The 22303-nt window shown below is 47.6% G+C and overlaps 1 protein-coding gene across 2 annotated transcripts in view; it reads left to right on the top strand.

Annotated features, from left to right (window-relative positions):
• The window catches only part of LOC121446138 (NADPH--cytochrome P450 reductase), a 43050-nt gene that overhangs the window by 7569 nt on the left and 13178 nt on the right, over nt 1–22303 (top strand). The window contains exons 2-3 of one of the 2 annotated variants that reach the window (XM_041648552.1): nt 10670–10733; nt 16302–16493. In XM_041648552.1, the coding sequence (XP_041504486.1) occupies nt 16315–16493 (179 nt within the window). In that variant the 5' untranslated portion in view covers nt 10670–10733; nt 16302–16314. The remainder of the gene's footprint in view (nt 1–10669; nt 10734–16301; nt 16494–22303) is intronic. The other variant, XM_041648553.1, reaches the window with a different exon arrangement.

The following is a 22303-nucleotide window of genomic DNA, read 5'->3' as shown; positions in this document are numbered from 1 at the left end:
CAGGCTGACCTTGAACTCAAAGATCAGCCTGCTTCTGCTTCCAGAGTGTTGAAATTAAAGATGTGTGCCGCCACTGCCCAGCTATTTTTAATTTTTATATTAAAATTGTGTGTATGCATGTATATGTACATGTGAGGGCATCAGATCCCCTGCAGCTGGAGTTACAAGTGGTGTGAGCTAGCAAATGTGGGTGCTGGGAAGTGAACTCAAGTCCTCTGAGAGCTGAACCTGGGTCCTCTGGAAGAGCAGCATGTGCTCTTAACTGCTGAGCTGGCTCTCCAGTTTTTTGTCAGAGCCTTTTATCATCACAACTAGAAAGTAACAAATGCTCAGGAAGTATTTGGAAGTTTGTAAGTTTATCGAATCCCACACGCTCTTCAGCAAAACCAAGAGCTTAGCAGGACCTGGGAGGAAGTAGTTAGTTGTATCAGATGAGAATCAAGAGAAACTCTTGGGCTGGAGAGACTTCTTGGCAGATGAGAGTTCTGGCTGCAATTTCCCAGCACCCACATGGCAGCTTACAACTGTTTGTGACTCCAGCTGCAGGGAAGGCCCCCCCACCCCAGACATACACGCAGGCAAAACACTAATGCACATAAAATAAAAATAAATCCTTTAAGAAAGAGAGGAACTCTTGCGACTGAGCGTGGAACTCAGCGCAGCGCCTCCTGGCAGTCAAGGTGAAGGAGTGTGGGACGCACAGCTGACAGTAGAAGGCACAAGGCAAGTAGGTCCCTCACCCAGTGTGCCTTTCCTGGGCCTTCCTTTGTGTGAGCATCATTGGCACCGGCAGCTAGCAATAGCCCGGTGCTCAGCGTTCACAGAGCAGTTAGTGCCTGCCAGGCGGACTCAGATCTGGGATTGTGTTTATGTGGGATGGAAGGTGTTAACAGTGGAGGTTGAGTCGTGGATAGAGCATTCCAAAGAGCACAGGGGTAGGGAGCTGCAGAGGTGGCCCAGTTCTCGGCACCCACATCCTTCGGCTTACAGCTGCCTGTAACTCCAGCTCCAGAGGATCCGATGTTCTCTACTGGCCTCCCATATAAGTACCCGTATACAAACAAACACACATATACATAGAGTTAAAAATAGAATAAAAGAATTTTAAGAAAGAATGGAGAAGTGGTACCCACAGGGTACCCTATCTAGACCTGTGTAGATGAAGGGATGAGGCCTCAGGCTCAGTCAGAACTGTATAAGGGTAAAGCTCTGGGGATTGGAGAAAGAGGGCAGAGTCAGAATGGTACCTTGTGACAAGCAGGGTTCCAGCTTGGGGATCTGGGGCGGTGAGTGGGAGGAGATGCTTTGCCCCAGTTGGAGGTGTTAGGTGCCCAGTCCCTGCCTTTGTGTGATGGTTCGAATCAAGGACACTAATCCGGGATCTACCTCTCCCTCCCTCTCTCTCTCTCTCTCTCTCTCTCTCTCTCTCTTTTTTCAAGACAGGGTTTCTCTTTGTAGCCCTGGTTGACCTGGAACTTACTCTGTAAGCAGGCTGGCCTTGAACTCAAAGGTCTGCCTGCCTCTGCCTCCTGAGTGCTGGCATTAAAGACATTTGCCGCCGCCACCACCCAGTGCTCTGCCCTCTCTTTGCTTTTCTGTTTTGAAACAGGGTTCTAGTAAGTTGACCAGGCTGGACTTGAACTGTGTAGAGCAAGCTGGCCTCAATCTCGCAGCCATTCTCCTGCATCTGCCCTCTGAAGTGTGTGTATCACCATACCTGCCCCTTAATTCTTAAACCTTAGCAGTTTAAGTAGTTGTCCATCAGGAGTTGTGTTTTATTTGTTTATTTATTTTATGGATATGGGTTTGTCTGCATATATGTTTATGTCTGTATACTACATGTGCGCAGTGCCTTATGGGACTAGAAGAGAGCGTCAGGACCCTGGAACAGGAGTTACAGTTATAAGGTGCCATGTAGGTCCTGGGAATCAAGCCTGGGTCCTCTGCAAGAGCAGCTCTTAACCACTGAGCTAGATCTCTGGCTTCCCATCTTGGTTTTTTTTGACACATGGTCTCTCATTGGCCTGGGGCTTACTGCTGAGGTTAGACTGACTAACTTGTGAGCTCTAGAGACCCCTCCAGCCTGTAACTCCTGCTCCAAGGGATCTCACGGCCTCTCCTGGCCTCCCTAGACACTTGAACTCACACACATACACATAGTTGAACATGAAATAAGTAGTTTTAAAAATACTACTTTAAATGGAGAATGTGAATTGAACACTCTTTACACGGGTCCTGGGAAGGGGACCCAGGTCCTCGTGTTTACAAGGCAAGCAGTTTACTGACTGAGTCACCCCCAGCCCCAGCTCTTTAATCTCATCTAGTGTTACCCTTACAGGAGCTTGCGTAATGTCAGATTTCTCTCCATTTCTCACAAGCTTTCCTGATGTTCCCATCTTACATAACCACGCTAAAATGATCCAGAACCGGAAGTAGTGCTGGTACAGAGTGATTAAGTCAGACACTGACAGGCTCCTCTGTGAAGGGCCAGATAGTACATTCTCGAAACTTGTGCGCTGTAATGTCTGACAGCTGAGCAACTGTTGTCTTATTTAGCAAGAAGGCAGCCGTAGGTGGCGTGTGAGTGAATGGGTATGGCTGTGCATTCCATAAAAGTATTTGAGCAAGTAGGCAGTGGGCTCTGAACACAGGCCAGCGCCTGCTAATGCCTGGAGATGCCCCACTAGAATGGCACCCCGTTCTCAGCTCTAAACGTCTGCTGTGATGGCTAATCTTTACTGTCAACTCCTCAGACTCTAGGGTGTCCAGGGGATGGGTTTCTGGATATGCCTGTGAGGCTTATCTTATGTCATAGGTGTGGGAAGACCCATCTTGACTGTGGGGCTGGAGAGATGGCTCAGTGGTTAAGAATGTTTACTGCTCTTGCAGAGGACCTGAATTCAGTGCCCAGCAACCAGATCAGGCAGCTCACAGTATCTTGTAACAAGAGCTCCAAGTGACCTCACAGCCTCTTCTGACCTTGAACACCTGAACTCATGTACACATGACCACACATATACACATAATTTAAAATAAAATAAATGCTACTTTAAAATGGAGAAAGAGAACTGAACACTGCATTCATTTCTGGCTTCCGATTACAGGCATATTTGACCAGCTGCTTCACTATGTAGCCCGGGGCTGGCCTTGAACCCGTGCTGATCTGCCTGCCTCAAACTCCCAGGTACTTAGATTAGAAGCCTGAGTCACCACACTGAACTAGTTACCTGGTTTTCTAGCTGGCCTTTGTGTTTGCCATCTTATCTCTTTGTCACCTGCCATCTTGTATTCCTTTGGTCAAGAAACCCACAATGGCATTTGGAGCTGATTTTAGACTCACCGAATCAGGAGCTGGGCCTATGTATTCTGGCCTGTGTATTTTGGACAAGGAGTATCTTCCCCCAAGAAAGGTAAAAGTCACACTCTGGCTTGGTCTGTCCTTTCTTCTGGGTCACAGGTTCCTGGCCTCCTTGGGCTGCTCTCTGAAGTTCATAGCTGGCTTTCTTGCTCTCCTAGGCTCCTGTCTCTCCATAGTATAAGTATGCCTTAACCATGAAGGGCTGCTGGGAAGCAATTGCCTTTTCACAGTTAATTTGACAGTAAGTCAGAAACCTTAGAAATGCTCCCTTTGGTTCGGATTTGTGTGTGTTTGTATGAGTGTGGTGTACTTATATACGTGTGTGCATTTGTTTTGTTTTTTTTTAAATATTTATTTATTTATTATGTATACAATATTCTGTGTGTATGCCTGCAGGCCAGAAGAGGGCACCAGACCCCATTACAGATGGTTGTGAGCCACCATGTGGTTGCTGGGAATTGAACTCAGGACCTTTGGAAGAGCAAGCAATGCTCTTAACCTCTGAGCCATCTCTCCAGCCCCCACGTGTGTGCATTTGTATGTGTTTGTGTATCTCACTGTGTTTCTGTGTATGTGTGCACAAGTGTATTCGTATGTATAAGTGTCTCTGTATATGTGTATCTGTGTGCTACTGTTCGTATGTATTTCTGAGTGTCTGAGTATGTATGTATGGGTATGTGTCTCTGTGTTAATGTGTATGTTTATGTATGTGCCTCTGTTTATATGCATGCATTTATATGTGTATCAGTGTGTCTGTCTCTGTGTGTGTCTGACATGGGTCCCTGTGTCTGTATGTATGTGCATGTGTGTGTGCATCTGTCTGTGCCTCTGTGTGTATGTGTGTCTGAGAGACAGAGTGAATTGATGTTGGGGATGGAACCCAGGACCTCACACAGTATTTAGTCACTGAACTTTACCCCTTCCAAGTTTGTTTTCTACATAAATTCCAGGCCGTTTTCTCCCATAACCACAGTGCAGCAAATTCACATCAAGAGAAGAACACTGTGCATGAGCTATCAATCACAGCCTGTCATTTCTTTTATAGCAGAAGTCTGCTTTCCAGTCTAAGGTCACTTGCTAGACCTAATTTACTACTCATCCCCTTTGATCTGGAGGAGCTTTTTCTTTGTCTTTCACAACCTTGACATTTTTCAGAAAATAGGATTTTGGAAAATAGTTTGGATTCATGTGGTGTCTTCTCATGGTAAAATTCCAGTTAGGTATGCCACTGCTGGGCTGCTCTGTCAGCCTCTGTCTGCCGATTGATTTCAAGCCAGCCATGTTCTCAGCTGTGAAATTCTCCCCTTGGTTAGTTTATTTTTTGAGTCAGAGTCTCCCTACATAGCCCTGACTGTCCTGGAACTTACTATGTAGACCAGGCTGGCCTCTTAACTCACAGAGATCTGTCTGCCTCTGCCTCTTGAATGCTGGGATGAAAAGCATGTGCACCACCATGTCAGGTTTCAGATTTCCCTTTGTTGTCAGGAATCTTATTAATCATTAGAGGTCTGTCTGTGTGGGGGCCGGAAGTTGATGTCTGCTGTCTTCTTTGGTGGTTCTCTGCTTTGCTTTTGGAGTCAGGGTCTCTGATTAAACCTGGCTCCTCAGTTGGCTACCCTTGCTGGCCATTTATCCCCCAGCATCCTCTTGTCTCCCCCCTAGTGCTGAGATTGCAGGCACGCATTGCCAAGTCCAGCTTTTTACATGTTGCACAGTCAGCACTTTCCCCGATTCTACAAGCTCTAGTGCTCATGGTTGGTCACAGCAGTCACAGCTTGCGATTTGGGTGTGGCTTTGTGTCTCCAGTGAATCGTGTATTGGAAGCTGAGCCTCTGCTGTCCTGATGTTGGCATTTTAAGGGAGGGGGGACTATTGTAGGTGACCGAGTCACTGAAGTGCTACCTTCAGGAAAACTTTAAAAATAGATTTATTTTTAAACTACGTGTGTGGGTATGTGCATGGGAGTGTAGTGTCGGCGGAATCCAGAAGAGGGTGTTGGATCCCCTGGAGCTGGACTTACTGGGATGATAGACTTGAGCAAGAGGGAGATAATCCGATCTTTCTGTGATTCATCATTGGCTGTCTGATGGACAGTTGTCATGTGTATGGGCAGTCTTTCTATGAGAGGCTGCAGTTTATCATTGTTTTCAATGGCGGCATAGCATTCCGTTGTTTATGTTGGAAGCAGAGGCATCCAGGGTGAGCATGCTGCCAGGCCGAGTAGCAGACACCTTCCAAGCAGAGAATCACTGCATCCAAGAGCCCTCTCTCTCTTTCTCTCCCTCCCCATAAGAACATAGCTTTAGAGCTAGATGTGAGGACTCACGCCAGGAGCCCCAGCATTTGAGAGCAAAGAGCACCTGCCTAGTAGTCTTCAGTGAGGGGCTGAGATCTTGACTTGGCAGTAAGATTACTTGCCTAGTTTTTGGTACACATCAAGTATTTATTTCTTTATCTTTTACCTTTATTTATTTGTTTCATTTATCTCTGTGTGTCTAAATGAGTGTGGGTGTCCTTGTGCCACAGCCTGCATGTGGCAATCATAGGGGTCTCTTCTCTCCTGCCGCCCCCAGTGTGGAATGGATGGAGTGGGTGTAAGTGCCCTCACCCACTGAGCCATCTTGCCCGCCGAAGTGTTTCTGAGAACAAGTACTGTATCTAGGCATGGTGGTGCATGCCCTATGTTCCAGTGCTTAGGAGGCAGAGGCAGGCGGATCTCTTGAGCTCAAGGACAGCCTAGTCTACAGAGTGAGGTCCAGGACAGTCAGGGCTATACAGAGAAACCTATCTCAAAAACCAAACCAAAGCAAAACAACAACAAACAAGTCAAAGTGTAACTAAGTATGTCAATCAGTCTTTGGTAGGAGAATGTATCTGATTGTATATATATATATATGTTTTTTATTTACAGGGGGGGGCAGGAAAGGTAAATTGTAAAGAGAAAATGACCCACATAGGGTGAGAGTCTGGCTGGAGTTTTTATTCTTAAACCTGTAATTTTTTTTTAAGGGAAAATGTCATATGTGAGGTCAGAGGACAGCTTGTGGGAGTGGGTTCTTTCCTTCCACCATGTGTGTCCCCAGAATTATTTGAGCTCATCAGACTTTTTCCTAACAGGCTGGAATCTGTAACTTCTGACCAGAGGGAGGGGCACTTAGCTTCAAGGGGGCGACCCATGTGTGGAGGTTAGAATGTCACTCAGCAGAAAGGGTGGTGCTGGGGCCGGAAGGACTGCTGCCTGGAATTTCTTCCTGTTTGCCAGGAAGAGCCGGTCCTTTGTTCCTGGAGATTGAGCAGGGCACGAAAAGTCCCTAATGCAAACACTCTGGAGGCAGGGGGCAGAACAGGCTGTTTATTTCCCCCGTGCTGTCTTCTCTTAGAGCAGGAAGCCTGGCTCTGAGCATGGCACAGGCTGTTCCTGGGGCTGGTGTTTCATTTTTGTTTTGGTTATATTTTTGTTGTTGTTGTCGTTATTGGTGTGTGTGTGTGTCTGTGTGTGTGTGTGTCTGTGTGTGTGTCTGTGTCTGTGTGTGTGTTGCCTGGAGAGGCCAGGAGAGGCCGTTGAGTCCTGGAGCTTGAGTTACAAGTTGTTGTGAGCTGCTCAACGTGAGGGTAACAGACACGTCCTCTGCAGGAGCCGTGCGTGCTCTTAACCACTGAACTGGCTCGCCAGCCTCCCCTGGGATCCATGTTTTAACTAAAGAAGTTAGTGTCTTTCTTTTACTTCTACCCTTCCTGAGCCCTTAGGATCTGCCATGGGCTGATGTGTCACTGTGCCCATTGCTTGCCCTGTCTTCTAAGCTCTTTGTTTCCTGCGCAAGGTCTTACTCTAGCCCAGCTGACCTAGAACTCACTCTGTAGCCCAGATTGCCTCAACTCAAAGCGATCTTCTTCCCTCAGCCTCCCAAGCACCGTTTTGTCTAGTTTGCTCTTGTTTAACTGTGTGTATAGGAGAGATTAGGGATGGATGAATGAATGTAGAGAGTGATAGGGAGGTTCCTTGTGTTTGTGTGTGTATGTGTGCTCATGTGTACCCGGTGGTGTTTCTCAGCTACCATCTGTCTTGTTTTCTTGCCCATGCATGTGTGCCCCAAGGAGACCAAAAGAGGGTGTCAGATCTCCTGGAGCTGGAGTTACAAGCATTTGAGAGCTGCTTGACATGGGTGCTGTGAACTCTACCTGGTCCTCTGGAAGGGCAGGAAGTGTTTCTAACCACTGAGCCATCTCTCCAGCCCCTATACTTTGTTTTTTGATAAGGCTCTTTCACAGGCCTGGAACTTGCCAAGTAGGCTGATTGGCCAGGGAGCACCCTATGCTGAGATTACAAGTAGGCTGATTGGCCAGGGAACATTCTGTGCTGAGATTACAAGCGCAAACAACCATACGCAGCACTTTTCATTTGTTTTTTGTTTTGTTTGCTTGTTTGTTTGTTTGTTTGTTTTAAGACAGGGTTTCTCTCACTGGCCCTGGCTGTCCTGGAACTCACTCTGCAGACTAGACTGGCCTCAAACTCACAGAGATTTGCCTGCCTTTGCCTCCCAAGTGCTGCAATTAAAGGCATGCATCACTACTGCCAGGCTTTGTTTTATATTTTTTTTGTTTTGTTTGTTTGTTTGCTTGCTCTTTGAGACAGGATCTCTCTTTGTGGCCCTGGCTGGCTTGGGATTCACTGTGTAGACCAGGCTAGCCTCAAACTCCCAGATATCCTCCTTCCTCCACCTCCTGAGTTTTGCTATTATTACAGGTGTACACCTCATGCTGGGCTTATGCAGTGCTGGGGATGGGACGAAGGGCTTCCTGTACCCTGGGCAAATGCTCTACTTACTGAGCCACACCACCAGCCCTAGCCCAAGCCCACCCCTTCCTCTGGACTTGGTTAACTGCATGTGTGGACAAAGACTGATTTCTGCTAAGTCATCCATGCCTTCACTGGTGCCTCTGGTGGCCACCTTCCCCTTTAGCCACGTGTCAGTCATCCGGTTCCAAATTAAGCCCTGTTATGTGGGGGAAAGGCCACCATTGGTCACTTGGCTAAAAAACGTTCTCTGGGATGCTAAAGTCAAGTTCAGGCAGGATTGGCACAGGAGCTATAGACACCGAACTTCCTGCAGTGTACTTCTCTTCTGGACACTGCTCACCCAGTTCTCCTGTGTCCTCGGAGCTCTAAGACCTCCAAGGTCCTTCGGTCTGGCCTTAGACTTTTGTCAAAGCTCAAGTCTACCCCTGTCCTTCCCGCCCACAAATGCTGCCTCTGGCTCCTTACTCAACTCTCACCATATTCCAACCAGTCTGACGAGTTTGTGCTTCCTGGTCTGTCAGTAAAGACATGCAGATAGCCCCAGCTAGCCTGGAACTTGCTATGCAGTCCAGGTTGGCCTCTGACAGTGTTTGGTGTGCGCCATCACCCCCCCCCCACACACACACACACCTAGACTGTCATCTTGGTATTTGCCTATTTTGAATTTCAGGTGATCAGTCGCTTCCAATGAGATATTATAAGAAAGTCATCAGTTGTATAATCAAATGGATTTTTTTAATGTGGGACCTTCCTGGACTAGGGGTTGTCACTCAGTACACATTTGCCTAGAATTCCCCAGTGAGCGATTGGAGGGGTGGCTGAGTGACACAGTGCTTGTCACAAGGCCCTGGGTTCCCTTCCTAACAAAAAAGAGGGGTTTTCTTTGTGCTCATGTCTAGATCTGAGAACTTTTGTCAGAACTGTGGTTTGAGCTCAGAAGAAGAGAGGATTTTTGTTGTTTTTGACATTTAAAAATCATTTATTCCTATTTTATCTGCACTGTTTTTTGGGTTTTTTTTTTTTTTTTTGCCTGCATGTCTGTTTGAGGGTGTCGGATCCCTTGGAACTGGAGTTACAGATAGTTGTGAGCTGCCATATGGGTGCTGGGAATTGAACCTGGTCCTCTGGAAGAGGAGCCAGTGCTCTTACTTAACTGCTGAGTCATCTCTCCAGCCCAGTTTTTGTTTGTTTGTTTGTTGGAGGGGGGGGGGGTGTATATGTGTGGGAGCGTTATTGTTCTTTTAAATGGAATGGAGATTTCATTTCACAGTTTATTCCTTTTTTTTTCCCTTAGTTTTTCGAGACAGGATTTCTTTGTGCAATAGTCCTGGCTGTCCTGGAACTCACTTTGTAGACCAGACTGACTCAAAGATATCTACTTGCCACTGCCTCCCAAGTGCTGAGATTAAAGGCATGCACCACCACTGCCCGCCTCACTCTTGACTATCCAGAAATTATCTAAAAACAATTTGACATTACTTACAATTAATACCATTTTTTGTTTTGTTTGATTGACTTTATTGCAATATAATCTTCACAGGTAATTTTAGATTAATATTGTTTAAAAAAAATCAAGGCCATGCATAGTGGCACATACCTTTAATTTCAGCACTTACAAGGTAGAGGCAGGTGGATCTCTGATTTTGAGGCCAGCCTGGTCTAGAGAGTAAATTCCAGGACAGCCAAGGGCTGTACAGAGAAAACATATCTCAGAAAAAAAAAATCAAGTTTACATCAAAAACAACTTTCCAGAGCCATTCAGTGTTTACTAAAGTTGCTGAAGTCAGTCATTCAGAGAGGCCTCCATCGGACACAGCACAAAATAATCAGACCAGTGCTGCGTGCACAGCTCAGATGGCAGAGGACTTGCCAAGCGTGCAAGAAGCTCTGGACTCGGGCTGGAGAGATGGCTCAGTGGTTAAGAGCACTGCCTGCTCTTCCAAAGGTCCTGAGTTCAATTCCCAGCAACCACATGGTGGCTCACAACCACCTGTAATGAGATCTGGTGCCCTCTTCTGGCCTGTATACTTAATAAATAAATAAATCTTAAAAAAAAAAAAAAAAAAGAAGCTCTGGACTCAGTCCCCAGCACCACATAAACAAGACATCTCATGCTTTTGATCCCAGTGCCCAAAAGGCAGAGGAAGACCAGAAGTTCAAAGCCAGCCTGAGCTACACTAAACTTTACCCATGCCGTGTTGTTAAGCTGCTGCAGAGAGGGACAGGCTGGTATTCAGCTCCTGGTTCTGAGATCTGTAGACCGGATGGACAGTGGTGAAGTTGAGAGAGCCTATAGAGCACTGTGTTGATCGCCATGATGGTGGCATCGCAGCTTAAACACTCTGAGAGCAGTGCTTGCAGACAGGAAGGGCGTGATAATCACAGCGTGTTTCACAAATTTGGGAAATCTGTCCTTGAATTTACAGACGCAGCCTAGTTCTGTCTGCCAAGTGCTGGGATTAAAGGTTCCACTGCCTAACTTGAAACCCTGTTTTGTTTTGTTTTTAATTCAGGATACGATTTTTTAAAAATCACCATATCCAAGAACCAGGAAAAGCTGAACTTGAACAAGAAAAGGTAATAAGCAAATGCCAACAGGAGGATAACACAAGATATAAAAAAAGAACCAAACAGATTGTAGAACTGATGAAAATGACAGAGGGAGCCAGGTGTATATGGGGCTAGTCTCAGCTACATACTGAACTTGAGGCCAGCCTGGGCTACATGAGACATTCAAAAAACAAAGGAAAAAGGACTTGGGGATGACAGTTGCCTGGTGTGCATGAGACCCTTGGCTCTGCCCATGTTTCTGCTGCTGTGGTAAAACTCTCCAAACAAAGGCAGCTTAGGGGAGGACAGCGTTCATTTTACCTCACAGTTCACACACAGCCCATCATTGACAGAAGTCAGGGCAGGAACTCAGGCAGGAAGCCGGAGCAGAAACCTGGAAGAACACTGCTTCCTGGCTCAATTGCTTGCTTATGCTTAGCTATCTTTCTTGTACAGCCAACTGCCAAGAGAACCACAGCGGGCTAGGCTCTCTCCTATCAATCAGCAATCAAGACTGTTTCCCATTGCTGTGCCCAGGGGCCAATCTGATCTAAACAGTTCCTCAATGAAGGCTTTCCTCTCGGATGGCTATAGGCTAGGTTAGCAGGACAATTAAAGCTAAGTAGAACTGGTTCATTCCATCCTCAGCACTGAGACACAGAGAGGAGTTGAATAGTCAGTTAATGAGCCTGAAGATAGAACCTTAGACTCTCTGGTCTGAATAAGAGGAAAACTGGATTTATGTTGGAGGAGGGAGCCTAAGAGTCTTGTGGGAGCAAGAATAAGTCTTTAAGGGAACTGGAGAGAAGGCTCATTTCAAGAGTGCTTGCACCCACATCAGCCAGTAACATCAGCTCCAGGGGAATCCTACACTGCTTCTGGACTGGCAGGTGCCTGCTCCCACATTGCATGTACATATACATATATACATTCATTAAAAAAATAGGACTTAACCCAGAAGCAGAAGAGCGAGGTTAGGACAGGAAGGAAGAAAGGAAGGAGGGAGGGGGGAGGGAGGGAAGAAGGAAGGAAGGAAGGAAGGAGGGAGGGAGGGAAGAAGGAAGGAAAAAGTTCAGTAAAGTCTTGATTAAAAAGAACCCCAAAGTAGCAAATGACATAAACTGACATTTGAAAAAGCTACTAGAGTGGGTGGTGCTGGCGCACACCTTTTTCTCCCACTCGGGAGGCAGAGGCAAGCGGATTTCTGTGAGTTCAAAGCCAGCCTGGTCTTTAGTGTGAGTTCTAGGACAGCCAGGGCTGTTACACAGAGAAATCCTGTCTTGAAAAACCAAACCAAGCCAAATAAATAAACAAAAACCTCCAGCTACTATAACTGATTCAAAAAGCCCTAACCCAAAGAAATCCATACCAACAGCACATGGGTTCAGATGCCAGCCTCGCTGGATAGCCTGGCCACAGCTCCCAGTCACCCTTGCAGGCAGGTTGCCTAGAGGAACAGTTTTTCTGAGAGCCTTTGGCAGGGGAACTGTTTATTAGGCAATAGTGTAATTTGTTTCCTTAAAGTTTTCAGCCCTCTGGAAGTTTTGTGAGCTGAGCGGTCTGACCCTCTTTCCTCCCTGAAACTGCAGGGTAGACACCGGGTCCCTTGTCTAGGCATATGTGAATTGCTAATGACTGCCACTAGGCTATTTATAGTGACCACTGTTCTGCACCAGACAGTGCTGCTTGCTTCTCTCTTCTTTACTGTTTTTGTACAAGTGACTGACTCATCCTGCATTGAGTGCCGGGTTGCCTGAGTCTTGTCTACTGACTGGAAGCTGCAAAAATGCTCAGTGGAGGATGACCTGGTGCTCCAGTGTCATAACAGTCTCTGGAGAAAGAATCTTTCCAGTATTAAAAAACAAAACAAAACAAAACAATCTAACAAACAAAAAACATCTTCTAATCCCAGCACTTGGGAGGCAGAGGCTGGTGGATCTCTGTGAGGTCGAGGCCAGCCTGGTCTACAGAGCGAGTTCTAGGACAGCCAGAACAGCGTAGAGGAAGACCCTGTCTCAAAACAACAACACCAAAATTTTAAATTCATTTCTAGTATATCAGTTTGTTTGTGTGACAGTACAGATCTGGAGATCAAAGGACAACCTGCAGGAACCAGGCCTCGTCTATCATGTGGGTCCTAGGAATCGTACTCAGGTCTCTTAAGATTGGCAGCAAGTGCCTTTACCCACTGAGCTGTTTCAAGGGCCTGAGCCCTTGTGTTTTTGCCTCTTAGACTCTTTAGGAAACTGGCGAAGCCCCCACCTGCGTCCACTAGCATGAATAGGCAATAATTGGGCTGTCTACCTTGCATTCAGAGATCTCTTGCATCTCCTTGCTAGGGTAGAAGGCATGAGCCGTCATCACACCTGGATTAATTTTCTGAGGTTGGCTGAATCACAGACATGGAACCTACAACTTCAGAGGGTTAACCACACATTTTGGCTTCATCATTAATCTTCCTCCTTTCACCAGCTGGCCAGTTTCCACAAACCTAGAAAGGCAAAGATGGCAACTCCGCTCCAGGGAAGGGTAGACAAGTTGGACAGCCTAATTATTGGCTATTCATGCTAGTGAATGTTGATTGAAATAGCTCAGTGAGTCAACACAGCTGCACCACCAATCCTGGCTACTTCTCTTGAGTTCAGAGTCAAGACCATATATTCTACCAGGTGGTGGTAGTGGGACAGACCTTTAATCCCAGCACTCAGGAGGCAGAGGCAGGTGGATCTCTGTAAATTTGAGGCCAGCCTGGTCAAACCTTATCTAGGAGCTTCCTCACAGATTTGTCCAGAGATTTGTTTCCATGGTGATTCTGAACACTGTCGAGTTGGCCATTGGTATTCGGTCCACTCCAGGTATGGTGGTACACATCTGTAACCCCAGCATTCAGGAGCCTGAGGTAGGAGGATCTTACCTTTGGAGCCAGCCTGAGCTACATTGTTAAAAAATAAACATGAAAAAAATAATAAAAGGACTTCTATGTAGGGAGTAGTCTGACCATCAGAAGCCCCTTTCGGTGGGCTGAATGTGATTTGGGGGCGTAGGGGTATACCAGTGTTCCTGTGCTCCAACACTCTGCTATCTTCAGAACTGCCCACAAGGAAGGCACTTCCTCTTTAGAGCTGTGCAGTCAGCCTTGTGACTTGGCATTGTGAGCATCTGTCTACCTTTTCTGGAAAGCGGGGATCTGGCTTATCAACACTGCCTGCTGCTTCTCAGAGGGGTACAAGTGCAGGCTTCTTTCTCTGTGTTAGCATCTCAACCCCAAGCAGACCTTTGTTGGCTGCAGCTGGCTCCGAATGTCTGTTTCATCTCAATTCTGTGAGACAAATTTTCCTAGAATCCTCCCTCAAAGCAGGGCCTAAACGCCTCTTGGTCTGATTTTGTGAGCATTTGACAGAAGGTGCATGGGCTTGTCAAAGATGAAGACAAGGTTGGACAGACACAACCAGCCCTGAATATGTAGTGTGGTTGAAATATTTAATACAGTGTTCTTTAGGACAGCAGAGTTAAATTTGTCCTTTAGTGTCAGATACCAGAGGATGAAGGCCGGGGGCGTGGTCTACAAGTATAGCCCTACAGCACCACAGTGGAACTCCCTACTGAGGCTGGAGCTGTGTTCAACCTTAGAGCCTGCCTAGAATCCCCCAGCGAGGGACTGGAGATGTGGCTCAGTGGTAGAGCACTTATCTACCACATGGGAAGCCCCGGGTTCTAATCCCAGCACCACCCGGTGAGGACATGTCAGGATAGAAGTCGCACTGTTGGAAAAGCGTGTGTAAAATCTGAGGAAGAGGCTGATTCCACTGGGCTGTAGAATGAAAGAACAGATAACCTCAGATTGAGGCTGACCCAGTGTTTTCCTTGAGGCTCTGACAGCAAACGGAAGCTGACCGGAAGCCACTTCAAATGGCCTGAGTTGCTGAGTTGTGACTCAGGCATTTCTGACTGAGTCACAGGACTGTGGAGAAATAGAAGGCGTGGCCTGCTCCGGGTTCAGGACCTCATGCTGTTCAGCTGTGCCCCAGATCAGCTCTACCTACCTGCCAGCTCTCCATGCTGGAAAAAGGCCAGCCAAGCACCCCAAGACCAGCCCAGCTCCAGTGTCTTCCCAGGACTGAGAATGAGGAAGACTTTCCTTAGGATTGCGGCTTACTGCAGAGTGAGGATGGAGACTAAGGCATGGAGGGCGGGGTGCAGGAGATGCCAGGGCTGCGTTTCCAGTTGGCCTCTCCCTCGGGGTCCCCTGAACAGCATTTCGTTCTCTTGGCAATGATGGATGACTTCCTGTGTAATGCAGAGATGGTTCTCTATTTTACAATGATACCAAAAGCCAGCATTTTAGTATCTCATAGGTTTTCAGGGAGGTGATTTTGTCCAACAGACCATGGAAGTGTTTTGAGCTTATCTCATGACACCAAGATATTATAGTATTTGCTGGGTTGACTGTGTGTGTGTGTGTGTGTATGTGTGTGTGTATATACACGAGAGAACAACCTTAAGAATTGTTCCTCAGAAAGCCAACTCCTGATTTTGAAACATGGCCTCTCATTAGCCTGGAGCTCAACAATTAGCGCAGGCTGCCTGGTCAGCGAGCCCAAGAGTCCTCTAGCCTTTCATCTCTCCAGCACTGGGATTGCCACCATACATGGCTTTAAAAGTTTATCTTTATTTGTGTATGAGTGGATGTATGCTAAAGCACCCATGTAGGGTCAGAGGACAGCTTTCAGGAATCCATTCTCTTCTTCCACCGCCCAGCCTTTGCAGTAAAGGAGCCATCTCTCCACTGGGGTCTTCACCCATCCCTTGTGTTTGTGGAGTTGTATGGGGTCTCTGCAAACAGCATGACCAGCACAGTGTCAATCCAGAGAAGGCAAGAGAATATGGTTCAACACCACTCAGTAGCCGGTGTTGGTTCAAACTTCAGGCAGCTTATTTTAAGCAGAATACAGTTTGGAAGAAATTATGGTGATAATTAACTCAATCCATGTGCTCAACAAAGCTTAAGACATGATTATATTCAAACTTTTGTAAACTACAAGTGACGTCTTCCATAAAGATAGGTTCTTTAGATTTAAACTAAGGGAGCAGGCTCAAGGTAAACAATGCCCATGATAAGGGTCTCCAGAAGGATAATACTGTAGATCGATCCAGGGGAGCCAGTGTGCCCTGTCCATACGCATAGCACAGAGGTCCCCAGGTCATTACATCCGTCCACAGCCTTCTGGGCAAAATCCAAATCTTTCCCTTTGAAGAGACAACTGTGTGTGTTTAGCTTTCCTGGTTCCCTTGGTGCTAAACTGTGAGCACAAGGCCCTCCATGTTTCCTACAGGGTTGGAGATGCTCAGGGACACTGTGACCCCATGACTTCCATTCTCGTTGTTGGCTAAGGGGCTCATCCTACCCTGGGCAGAGCTGACACCATCAAGGTAGTTTCGGTGTTGGCTCTTTCCTAGGCTGTAGCTGCTGGACTGAAACCTTGCTGAGTCAGCCCGTGCAGCCCTCACGCTGAAGAGTTCAGATGGGCACTTCTGCCAGCCCCAGGGCCACTCTACCCCTCCTCACTGACACCTGCCATTTCTCTGTCCTGACAGTTCTGTCACTGATATGGGGGACTCTCACAAAGACACCAGTGCCACCATGACTGAGGCAGTGGCCGAAGAAGTGTCTCTTTTCAGCACGACGGACATGGTTCTGTTTTCTCTCATCGTGGGGGTCCTCACCTACTGGTTCATCTTTAGAAAGAAGAAAGAAGAGGTGCCAGAGTTCAGCAAGATCCAAACAACGTGAGTGCTGTCCCTCAGAGTCCTCTTGGCTGTCCTTCTTGGCTGTTCCCTATTTGGGGTTTGAATTTGGGGTGTGACCCTACGGGTAGATGATGCTTTAAGTCTTCTTTAGTAATAGACATACATCACACACATGCACGTGGGAAAACAAAGCAGAACTGGATTCGGTCTTACCTTCTCCATCAGTGATTTCCTGAGCCAATGCCTCCTGACGTCTTTGCCCACTGTTTCCCAAGCCCTTCCAATGTGTGTGGTTGTAGCTGAAGTAGATTCCTGACTTCACTGAGTTTATAGTCTCTTGCTGGGCCAACCTGCAGAGACATTGAACCTTTCTCTCTCTGTTTCCTGGTCTGCTTAGTGGCCCAGAGCGCCACTCTCCTGGGCTCTTTGAGCACTTGATGAGGTCATGGTGTGAATTGACCCACGAGGCCTAAGTTCTCCTTGCTGCTACATGTGTTAGTGTTGGAGTGTAAGTGTAATTTGAGCCAGGCATCCTAAGGACCACTGGGATGGCATAAGAATCTGAGGCCTGCAGCCCAAGCAATCAAGTGGAGACAGGGGGGTTAGGAGTTCAAGGTCATGCTAAGCTTTGTGCAAGCCTAAGCTGTCTGAGTCTGTACCCCCCAAAAAACAAAAACAAAAACAGAAGAAAAGAAAGTACTTTATTTAGAGTGTGAGAAGTACTTTGTAGAAAGGAGTTTACGAAGTGCCTTAATACGCATTGTTTGACTGGGTGTTCACCTTCTGCCCCTTCTCTCCTCGCCCTTAGCAGTGACAGGCCCAGGGCCTGATGACTAAAAACTAGCAGAGCTAGGCTAAGGGACACATCCTAAGACTTGCCTCTGCACGGGAGCTTGAATCCTATCCTGCAGGTTGGGTTACACTGGAGGCTGGGGACACAGGAAGGGCAAGTGAGTTGGAATCCAGCTAGTCAGGATGCGTTGTGGGTGGAGGCAGGACGGTGCTTGTGGTGAAAGTGTGTCCTACTGAAGAGGAAGTGATCAGTGGCCTGGCCCGTGTCCCATCATCTGCCGTGAACAAGCTGTGGGACCTGGAGCTGCCTCCCCACTTCATCGTCACCTGCTTATTGTCACCATCACTGGGCTGGACAGTAAGATATCTGAACGTGGTGGCCAAGCCTCAAAGCCCAGGCCTGTGGCAACCAGTCAGGAGACGAAGGCAAGGGAGTCACCTCACCTGCACAACTTAGCAGAGAGCTTGCCTCAAAAACAACAAACAGACTCAGGAAAACAGCTCACTGGGTAAAGGCGCTTGCTTGCAAGGAAGGCCGGCAACCTGAGTTCTGTTCCTAGGACCCACATGGTAGAAGGACAGAACTGGCTCTGTCGCTGTCCTCTGACTGCCACAAGTGCATTTTGCTTGTGCACCATTTTCTCTCTCTCTCTCTCTCTCTCTCTCTCTCTCTCTCTCTCTCTCTCTCTCTCACACACACACACACACACACACACACTAGGAATAAATGTAATTTTAAAATAAAAAGTCAAAAGCCTGGAGCACATCTATAGTCCCCGCACTCGGGAAATGGGTGCAGAAGGATCAGCTATACAACAAGATTGAGGCCAGCCTGGGCTACATGAGATCATGTGTCAAACAAAAGCAAAGAACAGCTGAGAGGCGAGGGCGATGGATGGGACTTTGTAGAAGCAGGTTCTAAAATACCCCAGGGTGCCTTGTCTAAGCAGGCCCCTGCGGCTGCAGCCCTGATCTAAGCGGGGTGGCACCCTTAGCTGTCCTCCCAGCCTAGTGGCTGGGCAACTTCGAGGTGAGACTGGGAGACACATTCCTGGAGGACAGGAAAGGGTTTCCCTCAGCATAAGAATTCAGGACCCTGTCCTGAGGGTAGAGCCACACCTAGGCTACTGGGACTTAGGGAGGAACCGGGGAACAGAAATCCAGTCTCTCCAGCCTGGGTTGGCCCTGGGTACCTTCTTGGGGTGGGAGCACTGTTTGTGATGAAAATGTGCCCTCCTGGAGATAAAGGGACCAGTAGCCTGGTCCCACCCTCCAAGCTGGCCTTGTTCCACCATCTGTAAAATGGAGGTCCCACTGCTCCATAAGAAAAAATATGAGATGCAGAATGTTTTTCAGGGGATAGCTTCAGCTACAGAGCAAGGTCAGGGCCAACCTAAGCAACTTCAGCAAGACCCTATCTCAAAAACCAAAAGTTGCCAGCCTTGATGGGTGGTGCATACCAGTAATCCCAGCACTTGAGAGATGGAGGTAGGAAGAACAAGAGTTCACGGTCTCTAGGCAAGGTGACACATGCCTTTAATCCCAGCGTTTAGGAAGTAGAGACTTATATAGTTGGTCTGAGTTTTTGTTTTTGTTTTTTTTTTTTTTTTTTTTTTTTTTTGAGACAGGGTCTTACAATGTAACCCATACTAGCCTCAAACTCACAGTGATTTTCTCTGTCTCCGAACATTTCTGGGATCAAAGGCAAGGCATGTGTTCCCTGGTCTTTCATGCTTTGCTTACTTAGTTACTTACTTATTTATTTTAGGTTTTTCGATACAGAGTTTAGCTGTCCTGTAACTCCATAGACCAGGCTGGCCTTGAACTCATAGAGATTCACCTGCCTCTGCCTTCCAAGTATTGGAATTAAAGGTTCCCTTCTTCCCCTCCCCAGCATATCATTATATTCTTATCATGGCTTCTGGTGACTTCTAGAAATGATGTCATAAAGTCTTTGAAGGTCTTAATAGGGGGTTGCGTGCTATGCTATGGAGCATGAAACCATTGAGCTTAGGTTATGTATGAGTGTGTGTGTGTGTAGATATGTGCCATGGTGTAGAGAACAGCGTGCAGGAGTCAGTTCTCTCCTTCCGTCGTGGGGGTCCTAGGGCCATTAGGCTCATCAGCAGGCGCTTTTACTCATGAGTCATGTCTGATCTTACTTATCTTTCGAGGGCAAGTCTCACGTAGCCAGGCCAGCCTCTGACTTGCTGTGTTGGATTCTGGTCCTTCTGCCTCCACCCACCCTGTGCTGGCATTACGGTTGTGCACCACCTCGCCTGATTTATGTGATACTCAGCACCTAAAGGGTCGTGGACAGCTTTGTGCAGATACAGCAAATGCTCTTCAGACTGAATTGCATCCCTAGCCCCAAGGGTGTGGATGTTTACACAAGCCAAAATAACAAGCCAGCTGCAATCTGGCCAGCAAGCACTCCAAACACAGAGAGATATACAAGTCAGGAGGTGCCCCTGGGTACCCAGGTAACTCTCCCTAGGAGTTTAAACCTCTGCGGCCCTCCCACAAGTCTAAATGTAGCTAGCTCCCTGAACCTCTGAACACTGTCCCGGGTGCCACTGACCATGTGTGCCCAATAAAGATACCAGAGCCTGGAAATACCTACTTTCTTGGGCCAGGTCAGCATCACTGGCAGAAAGTTTATCCCTCCTGGAGCTGAGAGAGGGTGCACTGCCCTGAATTTTCACCTGAACTCTTTTCTTGGGCAGAATTCCTGCTGCGAGAGGTACCTACCACAGAGTGGAGCCTGTAGCTACCCCAGGCTGTCTGGTACAAAGAGAAGGTGGAGGTGGTGGACGCCTGGTGCAGTCTTGGCTCACAGTCATAAACATCTGTGCGAAAGCACCAGAACAGAACAGCTGTAGTCCTGTACATAGATCCTCTGGGGTACAGTGTCCTGGGGTCAAAGGTGTACATAGTTAGGGAGCCCAAGATGTAGGGATTGGTTTTGACTCGGGGTGAGAAAAGGGTTCTAGAAAGGGCTGCAACATGAATCTAGCTTCAGAAGCAGAGCAGGATTTGGGCAGCAGTGATGGTGTCCATAGATGGAGGTGTTGGGGTGGTTTGGGGAGCGGCAGGGGAGTGTGGGAAGTATAGTTAGAAGGGCAGGTTGGGACCAGATACCAGAGGGTTATGGGAGTGGCAAAATGACCAACCCTGATTTCACAATGGCTGCATCCAGGTAATAGGGAAGGCAGAGGGAGGGCAAGGGCAGGAAGAGTTTGGAGAAACCATTTCAGGATGTGGTCCCCTGGGAGGTGATACTGTCCCAGGAGAGGCTGCCCTTGAGGAGAACATAGTGAAAGTTGATGATTGGACTCTCGGTGCCTAGAATAGATAGGAGGGTGTTTGCTTTGACATGCAGGCTAGAGCAGATTTGAGGAGAGTGAGAGGAAGAGTTTGGGGATCCCCCTGGAATATTGGGTAGGGCTTGTTAGGACTATGGATTGAGGGAACGCCAGAGTTCAGACTCTGACATCTTCAAAAGCAGTAGGGGTGGGGCATGGCTGGAGAGAAGAGAATAGGGACTAAGGGAAAGGGTAAAAGCCAATTAGAAGTTAGGCCAAGAGGGGTGCCAAATACCCGGAATCCTAGATGGCTCAGAGGGTTAAAGTGATGTGCAATCATGGGACCCCGAGATAGGGTCCCCAGGACCAGTATAAAGAAAGTCAGGCATGGCTACATAATCGTGCTAATCCTAACATTGATGCCTAGAGCTCGGAGGACAGCTCCCAGGAACCAGCGCTCTCCCTTCACCACGTGCATCCCAGGGACTGAACAGTTGCAGCTCGGTGGCAGGCAAGCACTTTACCCACTGTTGTCTCCCTGGACTTTATCAGGACATTTGTTCTCATCCTTGATTGGTTGAACAGAGCTTTGCCATTAGATTTTTAGGTTGGACTTTTTTAAACTCAGTATCTTAAAAGTCATTTATTGCAATTGATAACACATTATATTCTTTTCTCTTTGTGGAGAGGAGCCGGGTATATTCAGTTATAATTTGCGCATAATAAAATCCTCCTTGTTTTTCTTCCAGTGCTAGGGATGGAACCCGGATTCTTGTGAATACTCAGAAAGTGCTCGACCATTGAGTCACACCCTGTTCTAAAACCCCCTTTTTAACTATACACGTGGGTCCCAGGGATTGAACTCAGGTCATCAGGCTTGACAGAAAGTGCCTTTACCCACTGAGTCATCTTGCCAGCCCCACATTTGAGTCTTGACACATGTACAGTTATGCAATCAGTATCACAGTCATCCATGTCCCGTCAGCCCACAATGCCCCACTCCCAGCCTCGTAGCTCTAGGTAGAGCTCTAGTGCTGGTTGTTTAAGAACGGCAACTTTTCCTAAACACAGCATCCATTCCAGCAGTTCTCGGCTTCCTGTCCCTCCCTTGCAACACTTATGTGAAAGAAACTCCAGCCTGTTGTTTCATAGTTTCCTACGATCTGGATTTGGCCAATTGTGCCCTCTTGGGGCTTGTTTAGAAAAGCCGCAAAGACTCTCGTTTCCTCAAGTGACCTTTATTTCCTTTATTTTGGGATTGTCTGCCTTTGAAATCGCAGCACTGCCCAGAGTCAAGGCTGCAGGCAGCTCTTACGTCCGTCTTTATCTTGGCGCGTCAGCAGATGGAGGAGCATAAGGGGGTTCTTTCCACTCTCAGTCAGGGCCACCCTTTCTGTACAGATGTCCTTGCACCAGTGAGCACAAAACTAGAAACACAGATGTGTTCCTCAGAGAGAAAGGCGTGGCTGTGGTGTGTGTGTGCGCGCGCGTGTGCACGTGCATGCGACTGTCTGCTCTTGCAGAGGACCTGAGTTCGATTCCCAGCACCTGCAGGGTGACTCACAGTCCCAGGGGACTCGATGCCTTATTCTGACCTTGGAGGACACCAGGCACACTCGTGGTACACAGATATATGCAGGTAAAACACTCATACATGTAAAACACTAAAATACATCCAAAAACTTATTTTAAGAGTGAGAGAAAGACATTTTAGGAGGGAGCTACCATGTGAAGGGTAGGCAGGGCACCATG

The sequence above is a fragment of the Microtus oregoni genome, unplaced genomic scaffold (assembly GCF_018167655.1).
Source record: "Microtus oregoni isolate MIOR12 unplaced genomic scaffold, Mior012 000003F_ref0000135, whole genome shotgun sequence".
In the NCBI taxonomy this organism is placed as follows: domain Eukaryota; kingdom Metazoa; phylum Chordata; class Mammalia; order Rodentia; family Cricetidae; genus Microtus; species Microtus oregoni.
Note: the sequence above shows the minus strand (reverse complement) of the source record. Positions and strands in the feature narration are given on the sequence as shown.